Consider the following 14,058-nt stretch of genomic DNA (forward strand, 5'->3'; position numbering starts at 1 on the left):
CACATAGCTTCTTGGGCTTGCCGATCAGAAGGTCGGAGGTTCGAATCCCCACCACAGGGTGAGCTCCTGTTGCTTGGTCCCAGCTCCTGCCAACCTAGCAGTTTGAAAGCACGGCAAAAAGTGCAAGTAGATAAATAGGTACCACTCTGGTGGGAAGGTAAACAGCATTTCCGTGCACTGCTCTGGTTTCGGTGTTCCATTGCACCAGAAGCAGCTTAGTCATGCTGGCCACATGACCTGGAAAAACTGTCTGCGGACAAATGCCGGCTCCCTCGGCCAATAAAGCGAGATGAGTGCCGCGACCCCAGAGTTGTCTGCAACTGGACTTAACTGTCAGGGGTCCTTTACCTTTACCTAAACTGTTGCAGACAGCAGCACAACACAACATACTTGCTGTTCTCATGGTTTAAACCCCAAAGTTGTGGAGCTTTGTAAAAAACCAAAATGCCACCCCCCGCAAATTTTTGATTGCCTTGCTTAAGATCCAGGATAAAGCACCAACTTTCGGAAATCCCCCCTGGATCCTGTTAACGTCTGGGGGAAAATCTGGACGTGTGGAAGCCCTAAGTTAATGCCGTAACTAAAATTACTGCTAGAATTACCTAACCAAAAGCTTGAAATCCCTCCTTTGAAATCCCGGGTATGGCAGCCCTATCTTCTAGTGTAGAGCTGTTATATTCACTGCATAAATTTTATACTTATTTTTTTGTTTTCTGCACATCGTTCTGAGATACTATAATGCACATACTTTATATATCCTTTTAAAACCAAAACAAAACGAGTTTCTGCTAACCCTATTTATCCAGGGGTTCCTTTTTCCTTTCAAATGCAAACCTTCAACAAGAGAAACGTGACGTTTAGATTTATAACCAGTTTAAGTAATACTGTTTGCATTTAGTTCGGGCTGGGAGGGAATAAACACCCAGGTTTTCTAAAGTCTTAGGACTAATTTGCTTGTCACCCCTGCAGGTAGTGTGGGATCAAGCGATGTAGAGAAGGTCTGTTTGGATTATTTCGTATTTTCTAAGGTGCTGAGCCCGTGCTGGACAGCAGAAGATATTATGGACATTATTGGATGTATCATTTGATGTTCCTGTTTTGTTTCTGAAGAGTTCTGCAAGTAAACTTTGAACAGTGTTTTCATGGGCCTGGACAATTATTTCTTCCAAAAGGAGTCAGTTCTTATGCTTCCAGTCACTTCAAACTGGGCAATATTAACATCTGCGATATGACTTTCATACTAAATAGCTTTTTGTATGCTTGGAGGTGGCTGGAGGGAAGCTCAGTCCTGGTTGCACAGTGAGGAAAACTGACCTTTAGAAATATTGTGAGGTTTTTTTTTTTGAGAACAAGCTAAGAAACCATTTGCTTGCGAGCAGACCGAAACAACTTCATTATTCCAAGTCTTGCCTCGATCATTTCCTCTAGAAAACATTTCCTCTTGCCATGTAATTAAACCAGGAGGTATTTAAGGTACTTCTTCAAAGTTGGCCGGTTTTTGGCTCGTGTAAGAGAATGCCCAGATACATATTCCAGGCATGGCAAAATCAATAGCAGCGAAGAAGCATCAGGAAACATCACCAGGGGTTCACAAACAGGCAGAATGAAACTCGCTTAAATTATTGAAGCACCAAGGTCTGACTCAAAGCTGTGGCGTGCACAGATTATTAATGCAAAGATAGATGTTGGCATATCATGCACAGTGCTCCCTGGGGCAAAAAGCAGGACTCAGCCAAGTTAACGTGCAAACTGCTGCGGTGTTTGGTCTTTGTAACACATGGGAAGGGTGTGATCTGTATACTTCTGCTTGAACCCCTTCCTCAGTGCCATTGCCCCAGCTCAAACCCAATCAATATTGGCGCAACCTATCCCCTCCCAATACTGGTTTTCTGCAGCCTGCAGCGTGACTAGGGCAACCGCTGTGCTGATTTGTAGCAATGGAAAGATGAAAGGGGTTAAATTCTGCACTGCTTTGGCTTGCAAGCCTAAAGACTCCGCCCTGGTATTCTTGGGTTTTTGCTCCCCTGTTCGGTTCTGTGTTTATTGCCTTTCAAGCGAGAATCCAGACCCTGAGGCCTGTGCAAGTGAGTAAACTTCTTCTTCTTCTTCTTCTTCTTCTTCTTCTTCTTCTTCTTCTTCTTCTTCTTCTTCTTCTTCTTCTTCTTCTTCTCCTTCCCCTGCCCAGCCACTCTGGGCGGCCTGCTGAAAAATATTAAAAATAAAAAAATGTCACACATTCAAAACTTGGAACAGGGCTGCCTTTCTAAAAGTTGTGTAATTCTCTACCTCCCAGACACCTGATGGGAGGCCTTCCGCAGGGAGGGTGCCATTGCCGAGATAACGCCTGTTACCTGCAAGGTGCTCAAATCACGTGGTTTATTATTTGCTGCAAACTGATCCAGGATTTGAGTGTGCTGAACTTGCAGCATTCAGGATACAACTGCTGCTACTGCTGGCCCAAGACCTCTTTCAGTTTCATGTCTTGGTCCAAGAAGTGGGAATTGCTCATTAAAGTGCAAACATAATCACTTGCATTGTTGCAACATGCGAGGGAAGACGGCATTGGTATTGGCCAAATCTGTGTGATCTGGTGCCCAGTGCTGGTCTGTTCCCGTTACCCCAGGGCTATCTATCTATCTATCTATCTATCTATCTATCTATCTATCTATCTATCTATCATCTATCTATCTATCTATCTATCTATCATCTATCTATCTTATATTCCTCCTTTTCCCAGCTCCTGGACTGTCTCCTTCAAATCCTGGGTGAGTGGGAAAAATTTACATGTTAACACGGCTACAGGCAAGCAGACCCAAGGAGCTATCTATCTATCTATATCTATCTATCTATCTATCTATCTATCTATCTATCTATCTATCTATCTATGTGTGTGTGTATTTATATGTGTGTGTGTGTGTGTGTGTGTGTGTGTGTGTGTGTGTGTATATATATATATATATATATATATATATATATATATATATATATGCAAATTTTACATAATAAATTCCAGTTAAAACATATCAGTCACCTTGCATTTAGGATTCCCTGAATCCCTTGACTTCCCTCCACCCTTTTTTGGTTTCCATTTCCCATTCCACTTTGTAATCGACTTACCCTTTTGAGTATGCATATGCCGTACTTTTCTGTGTGTAAGACTAGGGTTTTTTTTTTTACTAAAAAATAATGTTAAAGGGGACAATCTCCCCCCATTTTCTTAATTTTGATTCCCCCCAAATAGGGGGCATCTTATACACGGAAAAATATGGTGTGTATATATATATATGATGCTCCCACCCTAACTTTAAGAAATAATGCCTTAGCTTGCTTCTTCCTCTTGTGTGTCACCATGTCTTTTTGATTGTAAGCCTCGGGGCAAGACATGTCCTACAACTAAGACAGCTCCTCAAACAGAGTCCAGGCCTGAGAGAAGGATTTTCAGCCAGTTTCCCCGCTGGGAATAGCCTCCAACGTCTCTTTTGAGAATCCCTTGCTGTTTGTGTGCGCGCTAGAACTGCCCAGTTTCCCTGCAGCAGCAAGTTCGGGGCGGGGGGGGGGGGAGGGAGAGGACATAGGTCTGTTTGTGTGTAAGAAATGTATTTTTTTGCCTGCCCCGTAGGATCATCCCCAGACACAGTCCTGGGATCCTTGGAACATGCAAAAACCTTTTCCAGCTACACTTGGGCTACACTTTCCACCCCTGCAGACACCCAAGTGAGAGAACCAGTTTTTGGTTTGCTGAAATGCAAGCTCCCCCTTTCCCCCACTTCTTTAAAAGTTCTAGTCCTGGGCCAGTGATAATCTTCTTCAGCCCACCAAACTGCATTTCCTTGTGTGCAGCCTACCAGTGAGGTCTTGGCGGCTGCTGCTGTTGCAGGACAGGGGTGGATATGTGGTCCCACGTGGATGGATTTATTAAGGGCAGAGCAATGGATGCAAATCTTACCCTGTGCACATTAAGCTGCGCAGCCCTGAAAAAGGTAGAGGTATCCCCTCCTCCCCATTTCTCCGTGAAAAACAAGTAAGAAGCAGGATCACAGTTGAAAACATACGTTTCACTCGGGAGGGGGGAGCTGAGTGCAGTGTAGGCCCCAGTGACAGATGTGGCCCTGAGAAGAGGGCAACTCCAGCCTGAGGTATCCCACCCTGTCCTGTGTTGTATCTTTCCACATCTCACTGGAGTATTATTTTATTTTCTGAAGCCCAAAGGAACTTAGAATTGATGTGGAACATTGATAAGTTATTCTTTTCATTTTTTAAAATAATAATAGTTTTTATTACATTTTCAGTTTTATCATAATCACAGTTTCAACACATAATTCAATAAGTCTAAGCATTGCTCTGACAGAGCATCGACCTCCCCCCGCCCCTCTTTCTGACTTCCATACATAATTACATTTTTCTTAGCATTTCTATCACCACTTTTTTACTTTCTCTCGTTTTTATATTTCCCCTCATTAAATGTAAGTCTGTTCCTTATATTCTCATTACGAAACATTTCAACTCAAACCTACAAACGTTTTCAGGTGTTTACAATGTTGTTTCATATATAATATAAATTCGCTCCAGTCCTTTTGAAACAGTTCGCCGCACTGATTCTGGATCTTCCCCGTCAGCTTTGCTAACTCTACATATTCCACCATCTTACTCCTCCTTTCTTCCAATGTTGGAAGTTCCTGTAGTTTCCATTTCTGAGCCAGGATTTTCCCCGGGCACTTTGGGCGGCTCACAATGGTGTGTTAAAAACAATACAGCATTAAATAATAAAAACTTCCCTAAACAGGGCTGCCTTCAGATATCTTTTAAAAATAGGATAGCTGCTTATTTCCTTGACATCTGATGGGAGGGCGTTCCACAGGGCAGGCGCCACCACCAAGAAGGCCCTCTGCCTGGTTCCCTGTAACCTCACCTCTTGCAGGGAGGGAACCGCCAGAAGCCCCTCAGCGCTGGACCTCAGTGTCCGGGCTGAACGATGGGGGTGGAGACACTCCTTCAGGTATACAGGACCGAGGCCGTTTAGGGCTTTAAAGGTCAGCACCAAATATTTTAAGACACAGCACCTATCCTTGTTTTGCCAATCTTTGTTCTAACATTCAAATTCTACCTTTTTTGTTTTTTGCCACAGGCGTATTTTCTCTCTGCCTCCCCTCCCCCAATAAATGAAGTAAGGAATTGCTCCAGAAGCTTTTCTTCCAACACCCTTGCTTTAGAGGAACCCCATTGCTTCTCCATGCTATTCTCTGACCCACCCCATCTCCTTCCTACTGGAGTATCACATTTTCAAGACTTCATATTGGTTTGTGTTCCTTTTTGTCCCATAACTCAGGAGCACAGTGCCCTTTCACGGGTGAGGTGGAGCCACTGAACTTTGGGGGAAGAACTGAAGAATCAAGGAGGATTCCAGTCTCTCCCTCCAGCCTTTGTGGCCGATGGTGTGCTTTGCTCGGATCAATGGTGTGTTCGGCTCGGATCCCTGCGGATAGGCAAGTAGAGCTGCTTGCTTAGCAGCCAGCTGAGGCCAAAGCTACCCTGCCATCTTGGGACGGTGGACAGAAACAAAACAATGCAGGGCAGCAGAAGCACGTTGCCAAATTAACAACTGAGGGCTACAGGGGGAGACCTTCCACTGGCGTTCGCTGCGACAGAAGCAGTGTTCATTTCCCTAGAGACGATGCTCTCTCGGAAGGCTTGTTGCATCTCTGCTGTTCTTTCCCTGAGCGGCTTGGCAATTCTGCTTGTTCTGGATCGCCAGCGTCCCCTTCTCTCTAAACAACAAAGGCGGCAGACACAGAAATCTCGGGAAGGTGATTTCCTCCGGGATCATTGCAGGTCTCTGGCAGAGCAGGACAGAGCGTTTATCTGGGGGAAACACTTCCACACCTCTTTCGGGAACTCCTCTTCCTGCAAAGATTACATCGCCAGCAGTCACTACCTCACGAAAACCCTGTCTGCGGAGGAAGCCGGCTTCCCCATAGCGTACGCCATCACCATCCACAAAGAATTTGGTACCTTTGAACGGGTCTTCCGGGCCATTTACGTGCCCCACAACATTTACTGCATCCACGTGGATAAGAAGGCACCTGATGGGTACCAGCAGGATGTGAAGAAGCTGGTCGATTGCTTTCCCAACGCCTTCCTCGTGTCCAAAGCGGAGGTGGTCATTTACACCGGGATAACCAGGCTCCAGGCTGACCTGAACTGCATGAAGGACCTCCTGAGGTCCACGGTTCAGTGGAAGTATCTCCTCAACCTCTGCGGCCAAGACTTCCCCTTGAAAACCAACAAGGAAATTGTCCGGAAGCTGAAAAAGTTTAACGGGAAAAACATCACACCTGGGGTTCCCCTTGTAGATCCTTATACCGTGAGGACCAAATATTCTTTCAAACCATGTCTTGGAGATCATGACGGAGAATATCCAATTCAAATGCTAAGCACCATGTATTTGAAATCAGAAGTGCCCCACAATCTGACTCTTTACCGTGGCTCTTCATATGTTGCCCTAACAAGGCCCTTTGTGGAGTTTATTTTCTCCGATGAACGGGCCCTCGATTTGCTAGAATGGTCCCAGGACACCTTTAGTCCAGACGAACAATACTGGACGACACTCAATAGGATACCAGGTACGTAGCAAGATCCAACCGGTTCTGATTTTGTTGGCTGGGGTTTGTTGTCGGATCTAAAGTTGCACAGGTTCTCAAGGAGATGAATTGGTTAGAGTGTGGTGCTGGTCATGCCAAGGTTACAGGTTTGATCCCCATATGGGACAGCTGCATATTCCTGCATGCTTTCAAGTGATGCTGTGCTGGTTCCATGGATTAACCGTGAGGCGGGGTCTGAGTCCAGTCCAAGGTCGAGGGTGCAGTATGGAGGCAGTCCGTCAAAGCTGAAGCTGGGTCCAAGGCAGGGAGTCGGGTGAGGTCAGGAGCTCCGGCAGGACAGGGTGCAGGCAGGAACTGGATACCAACAATGTTGCTCCCACAACTTGGGATTGGGGCTGGTTGGCTTTTATCTGCCCCGAGGCATAGGGCGGCTCCGATCCTCAGGTGACTCGCCTCTCCTGGCCTGGAGGTGAGCACTCCTCCTGTGGAAATTTCCCTCCGCCTCTCTGCCCTGAGCCTCTGCAGCCCAGGAGAGGCTGGAGGGTTACCGGACCCAGAGGCAACCTCAGCTTCCTCTGATGGGGCTGAGATTGGAGCATCTGCAGGCAATCACCTCAGGAGCCAGAGCAGACTCAGCTGGTGCCTGCACCTGAGGATCCAGCACAGGTGAGGACCCTTCAGGCTCAGGCCCCAGCCCTGGCTCAGCTGGTTCTGGAGGCGGGGAATCCTGTGCAGGCTGGGATTCCTAAGGTTCAGCCTCCGAGTCCGAATCCCAGGCCATCACAGATGCCTTCACCACATCCTGGTTCCAGTTGGTCAACGCTCCATGGCTGCCACAAAAAACCTTGTGCCTCCTGCTTTTCAGCCTGTTTTGACCAGCGCTTGCATGCTACACACTCCTGTTGTTCTCCCGGACAGTTAAGGGAGTGGGAGCCAAGGCCCATCCACTTGCCCAGGGGACACCCTTGCTTATTTCTCGTTCTGGCAACCTGGCTCACTCCTTGGGTGTGTTGATGAGGACACTTAAGTGGCCAGCTAAGGCCACTATCTTACAAAGAAACTGGTCTGACTAGTTCAGTAAACTCTTATATAACAGAAAAGGGGGCCAAGAATTGGAAGGGAATTGGAGCATCATTCCTCAAACCTACATGCACGATGGCCAGGGATGTTATTTCTTTCCGGGTCATTCTCTTACAGGGATGTTTCTGTTTGTTTAACAGCTGGATTCACAAGTCATTAGGACAAAACAAAAACTGCTTGTACATACCCTCCAACATTTCTCCGATGCAAATGGGGACGTCCTAACCCATAATAATAATTTTACTATTTAGACACCACCCAGTATTTTCTCTACCTACCATACCCGCCAACATTTCTTTGATGAAAATAGGAATTTCCTAAGGAAAAGCGAGACATTCTGGGATCAAATCGTAAATCAGGACAGCTTCTGTAAATCCAGGACCGTCCCTGGAAAATAGGGGCACTTAGAGGGTTTGCTTGTACACTTTGGAATTTAGGAAAATATTTTTTATAATATTTATAAATCAGGTTTGTTTCTCTCCCCCACCCTCGAGATGATTCAGACAAAACGGAAGGATTTCAAATGAAATCCCAATTACCTTGGGAGAAACTGAGATAAATAAGAACTCCCAAAGCATGACGAAATGTCCATGTTTTCAATAGACCATCTGGCACTTTTAAGATTAACTGCTGTGCCCTCACAAGGCTCATCTTTTGGTTTTGCACTCTCTCCAAATAACAGATGTCCCTGGTTCCATGCCAAATGCTACACGAGAGGGCGGCTTGAGAGCTATCAAATGGATCAACGGAACTGTTGGGAGATGTTACGGTAAATGCACAGTTTTGGCATTCTGCTGTCTAGCACTGAGAGCGGACCCTTCTTGTATTCCATGACCTCTGTCTATGCTGGGCTGTTACACCCTTCAGTTTAATGAAGGCTTCAAAGAGGTTCGGAAACAGACTTGTGGCATTTCAGAACTTGCAGTGCCTAGGCTCAGAAACACTAGCACTGACACCCTCCCGTTTCTTTCCTGGGCAATGCGCAGTTCCAAAAATGATCAGCTGGGTATTATTAATATCTATCTGTAGAATGACCACGCTTCCAGCCGAGGGCCTTCTGGCGGTTCCCTCATTGCGAAAAGCGAAATTACAGGGAATCAGGCAGAGGGCCTTCTCGGTAGTGGCACCCGTCCTGTGGAACGCCCTCCCATCAGATGTCAAGGAAATAAACAACTATCTGACATTTAGAAGACAGCTGAAGGCAGCCCTCTTTAGGGAAGGTTTTAATAACTGATGTTTTAATCTATTTTTAACCTTCTGTTGGAATCTGCCCAGAGTAGCTAGGGAGACCCAGTTGGATGGGCGCGGTAGAAATTATTGTTATTATTAAATGCAGAGAGAAAGCTGAATGGGGCTCCTTTTGCATGATTGTTCAAGGTTATGAACTTGCAGATTACACCAAATTTGCACCCAAATTGTGCACTAAAGTGCATACAAACAATTCCTGCATGAAAGGGGGAATATATGTACAGTGTTACTCTGCATTCACTTTTTGGTTGCCATACTTCTCTCATTGACTTTCATGGAATAATGTTTCACAGTCGGGGTCTTGAGAATTACAACCTTAGTGGCTTGGAGAACTCACAAGTCAATGTAAATAAAGAAGGTAGTGAGCTGCATCTTATATTATAAAGATAGTAATTAGCCAAGCCTTGTGGTAGAAGTGATCTGATGACGTATTTTCATGAAGAAAAACGCTGCTTCTGAAAGGAGTGGTCAAGACCATATTTCAAAAAGTAAAAACCAGGACACCACGAAAGCTGTTGAGATGTTTTTAGGAGGACGCGAACATTTTTAGGAAACCCCTTAAATCACCCCTAATTCACCTACCTGCATTATATATTTAGTCTGCAACTGCAAGTCCGCTGAGTAAAAGTTACCGTATTTTTTGCTCTATAAGACGCATCAGACCATAAGACGCACCTAGTTTTTGGAGGAGGAAAACAAGAAAAAAATATTCTGAATCTCAGAAGCCAGAACAACAAGAGGGATCGCTGCGCAGCGATCCCTCTTGCTGTTCTGGCTTCTAGGATAGCTGCGCAGCCTGCATTTGCTCCATAAGACGCACACACATTCCCCCTTACTTTTTAGGAGGGAAAAAGTGAGTCTTATAGAGCGAAAATTAAGGTATTCGTTTTTTAAAACTTTAACAGGCAGTGCCTTGTGCAGACAATTCAGGATTGTCTGCAAAACTCGCCTTGAGTTTAATTCCCACATAATATAGGGTTGCCATATTGTAGGGTTATAGGGTTGCCACAACCAGGACTCCCAAAAAGTTTTTTTTTAGGAAGACCCCAAAATTGTTGAGCTTCTTTTAGCGACCAGACATCAATTCCACCTTTAAAAACCCAATGGTATACAAATAATGTATGCCAAATCATTTTTATTAGTTTTACGAATTTTTTAATCAATACCAATTTACATCACATTTAATACGATTTCCCCATTAAGTTGACTTTGCACTCTTCATTCTTTTCTCTAATTACTTCTTTATATGACCTTCTTTATTTCCGATGAAAGTACTTTTATCTCTTGACAGGTCACTATAAAAGAGACATTTGTGTCTATGGAACTGGAGACCTTGAGTGGCTGCTATCCGGTACACAACTGTTTGCTAACAAAGTTGAACTTGAAACATATCCACCTACTGTGGAATGCCTGGAACTGGCCGTTCGGGAGAGGGCACTGAAAGAGAGTGAAATACCTGTGGAGCCAAGTTGGTACCTTTAGGGGAACCGATATGGTTTACTTTAAGACGATGAACAGAGCCAACATCCTGGAAGAGCCAGTTTAGCTTGAATCCATGCATGTTCCAATCTTGAACATCATCTCACTATGTCAAAATTCAGGGCAATCAATATATTGGTTGATATTTTTTGCTATTTGATATACTTGATTATTTTTAGGATTTTGCATCCTGTTTTGGAACAGAGTTACTATCCATTTCTCCCACCCACCAAAGAACTCAGGTATCATTTGTTAATATTTTGGGAAGTCGTTTTGACCAACAGGAAGAAAGACAGTGAATTCATATTTCAAGCTGGTTGAATTAGACTTTGATCATTGTTGCAAGTCAGGTTTCACTAAGTGGTACGCTAGACGACTGGATTAATACTGACTACATATCGATACAAGATTTACTAAGGGGCCTTGTTATTTGCTGGAGGACTTGTGTCTGTGCACAAATATTGTACCTGTTTCTGAAGTGAGATCAAGGCCCGATATTCAGATATACGGGCTACCAGGATTCCTCTGTTATCTCCCACGGAAAGAAAAAACTCCATGAGTATCCTCCCCCCTTTTTTTATAATGTACATGAGTATCCCTTTCCCTTTTTTATAATGGGAGACTCACGCGCCCCCACAGGCAATGTGGGAGCTCAAAATCGCTGCAAAAGAGCAAAACGTAAACTGCAAAAAAACCCAATTTCTCTTGAAAACAAAGAGAAGATCTTCGCACATAAGGTTTTTTTTAAAAAAAGAGATGGTTTTTCAGGTGCAACTGAACCAGTTTTTTTACAGGGACTGCTTATGCTGATTAACGGCAAATCATTTTCATATTTCTGTGTACCATCTTTTATTATTATTATTATTATTATTATTATTATTATTATTATTATTATTATTATTTCTGTGCACCATCTAAATCTTCATTCACCTCAGATGGTTTGAAAAGATGATGGCCGTATGTCAGGGGTAGCCAACGAGGTGCCGTTCAGATGTTGTTGCCCTAAAATTTCCATCATCGCTGAACGTTGGACATGCTAGCTAAGGCTGATACGAGCTGCACTGCAGAATAGCTAGTGGGCACCATGTTGACTATCCCTGTAATATTTGCTAAAAGTCCAGAGGAGAAAAATTAAAAAGCGGCATTTTCTTCTTTCCCTGCTTTACCATTTATTTATTTTTTAAATGGAGACTGAAATTTTGTACAGAAAGGTTTCATCCGTGCAGAAATGTCCGCCAGTTCTTTCTTGGCATCTACCGTAAGCATGAAAATGGGTCTGCTAAATAGGAGCTTGAACTGGTATGTCAATTAATTATGGACATTTAACGCAGCCCTCCGTTTCGTGACTCATTTCCATGTCGGCCCTTGCTGTTAAACATGTTGCCTATGTTTCAGTTTTGGTCTGTTAAGTGTTGTACTTTAAAGTGGAAGAGTATTTTTTCTTAGAAAAACAAACAGATTTGCAGATATTCATTGTATTTTTTTTGTAACAATTCAATAGTAAATAAATAGTTTGTTTTCTTAAAATAAAACTAAAAGAAACTGAATCGTTTCCCTTTACTTTAGAACTGTATTGAGGGTATATCAGAATTTGTATTAAGGGTACCAGCTTTTCAACCAGATCTGCAGCTGTGCCCTTAACAGCAATCAAGTTTGGATTGGTCTGCCGGAGAAAGACAACTGCAAAGTTTGGTGTAATGCTGAGCTCCTATAAAGGAATAAAACACCAAATGAGTTAGTATCCTAGGTGATAAAAACAGTATGTCTATGCCAAAAATTTAAAAGGTTTGTATTGTTTTTCTGATTTTATAATACGTCATCTTTGTTCATAGGTTGTGCAAGCTTTCTGTACTACAAAATCTACCAATGTTGAGATGCCTGTTTTTCCTTTAAAGAGAAAAAAACAACAACACAGAATACAAACATCTACTGAACACAAAGCCCAAATTTTATTAAACTCTTGTGCTTGTTGTTTCATAATCCATTACTGAATAAGCAACAAAACAACCACTACAAACCTAACCATGAACTCAACAGGTGGTGGAAAAGTTGACTGAATTAAATGAGGCATGTTCCCGCTAATGTTGACATGTGGTTTATTTTCAGCAAAGATATATGGTACTTATCTTTCATTCTTTGGAATAAGTGGATGCAAATCTAACATGTAAAACCTGAGCGAGCTGGTTTAATGTTACGGTTACCGACTTGTCAATCAGCCCATCACTTATCACCAGTATGGCCAATGATGATGGGAGTTGTAGCCGAACAGCATCTGTAATGTCAGAGGTTCCCCACCCTTACTTTAACCACAGCTTGGCGTGATGAATAAAAAGGTGGTTGTGCTTCTCTCTGGGTTGTAAATATGCTGATTTATGCACATCATGCTACTGTGCAACTCTAGGTGCCTTCCGCTCCAACAGCGCAAACAACAAAAGGTTTGCACAACAGAATCCTCTTAGCAGAAATTGGCAACTGAACAGGGGATGTGTAGGGAGAAGGGATGAATGTATTTAGAAATGATGGTTGGAAAAGCTATTTTAGTGAGAGCTGGACCATAACGAAGGCTGATCGCCGAAGAATTGATGCTTTTGACTTATGGTGCTGGAGGAGACTCTTGAGAGTCCCAAGGACTCTAAGAAGATCAAACCTATCCATTCTGAAGGAAATCAGCCCTGAGTGCTCACTGGAAGGACAGATCCTGAAGCTGAGGCTCCAATACTTTGGCCACCTCATGAGAAGAGAAGACTCCCTGGAAAAGTCCCTGGTGTTGGGAAAGATGGAGGGCACAAGGAGAAGGGGACGACAGAGGACGAGATGGTTGGACAGTGTTCTCGAAGCTACCAGTCTGACCAAACTGTGGGAGGCAGTGGAAGACAGGAGTGCCTGGCGTGCTCTGGTCCATGGGGTCACAAAGAGTCGGACATGACTAAACAACAACAACAAAAGGAGGAAAATAGAGGGGGCATCTGGGGGTGGGTGGGAAGTCAGCTTTTCCATTTGTATTTGTATTAATTTCGTGACCATTTGTTAGAAATGATGGGAAATCAAAAATAATTGGCAACAAAGAAACCTCATGCAGGTAAAATTTGTTTCCTGCAAGTTTTTACGGTTTGGGGGTTGTTTGGCCTGGAGCAAAGCAAACGACAAGCCTAGGTTTAGATGACTAGTAAGCCATGAGCTCCTCCCCATTGCTTGGCTTAATCTTAAGTGCAAACCGGGCCATTGTCTTAGTTCTGTGGTTGGAACAATTTCCCCTTTTCCAGTTCTGGAAGCCCCCAAATTCTACACATCCATCTGAAGGCGAGAAAATAGCTGTTCCATCTGAAGGTATGGCAGGGTGCCAGGAGCCAGCATCTTCTTCAAACAATTTTTGTTTTTTGTTTCATTATTTGTGCATCCAGAATGCCTGACAAGGGCTATAGCGAATCGCTGGGCTTAACAGCCTAGCTATCTTAAAAATCACAAAATCACCGTCACTGACAATCTGAGAGGCCCTTTATATGGGGCTGAAAGGTAGTCTATTAAGGTTTTAATCAATGCATATGGGAAATGCTGCAGGTAAAGTCCATCTCTTCTTTGCTTTTGATATACACTGCAAACTGTGGCTGCAAAAATAAAACGTTAAGCAATCACTCCCAGAGATTCTGCAAGA

At 43.8% G+C, this 14,058-nt stretch overlaps 1 protein-coding gene and 1 long non-coding RNA gene across 4 annotated transcripts in view; both read left to right on the forward strand.

Moving 5' to 3' along the window:
• Window positions 1–14,058, forward strand: part of LOC309373836 — a 265,180-nt gene that overhangs the window by 240,959 nt on the left and 10,163 nt on the right. The gene's annotated exons all lie outside the window — the stretch shown is intronic.
• On the forward strand, window positions 1,286–12,567 carry LOC309373771 (N-acetyllactosaminide beta-1,6-N-acetylglucosaminyl-transferase-like). Of its 3 annotated transcripts, none has more exons than XM_081918281.1 (4): window positions 1,286–2,084; window positions 5,126–6,620; window positions 8,362–8,448; window positions 10,219–12,567. In XM_081918281.1, the coding sequence occupies exons 2-4, from the start codon at window positions 5,672–5,674 to the stop codon at window positions 10,407–10,409; spliced, it is 1,227 nt and encodes a 408-aa protein (XP_081774407.1). In that variant the 5' UTR covers window positions 1,286–2,084; window positions 5,126–5,671; the 3' UTR covers window positions 10,410–12,567. The 3 variants fall into 3 exon arrangements, with proteins under 3 accessions (XP_081774407.1, XP_081774408.1, XP_081774409.1); XM_081918282.1 differs by having other exon boundaries at window positions 5,327–6,620; XM_081918283.1 differs by lacking the exons at window positions 1,286–2,084; window positions 8,362–8,448 and having other exon boundaries at window positions 4,204–6,620.

The sequence above is a fragment of the Podarcis melisellensis genome (assembly GCF_964234715.1).
Source record: "Podarcis melisellensis genome assembly, chromosome: 7".
Lineage (NCBI taxonomy): Eukaryota > Metazoa > Chordata > Lepidosauria > Squamata > Lacertidae > Podarcis > Podarcis melisellensis.

What these genes read in the sequence shown, in the direction of transcription:
- LOC309373771 (XM_081918281.1), top strand. Translation starts at nt 5,672, where the DNA reads ATGCTCTCTCGGAAGGCTTGTTGCATCTCTGCTGTTCTTTCCCTGAGC. An exon ending in GACACTCAATAGGATACCAG is followed by an intron (nt 6,621 to 8,361) that starts GTACGTAGCAAG and finishes TCCAAATAACAG; the next exon opens with ATGTCCCTGGTTCCATGCCA. An exon ending in AACTGTTGGGAGATGTTACG is followed by an intron (nt 8,449 to 10,218) that starts GTAAATGCACAG and finishes ATCTCTTGACAG; the next exon opens with GTCACTATAAAAGAGACATT.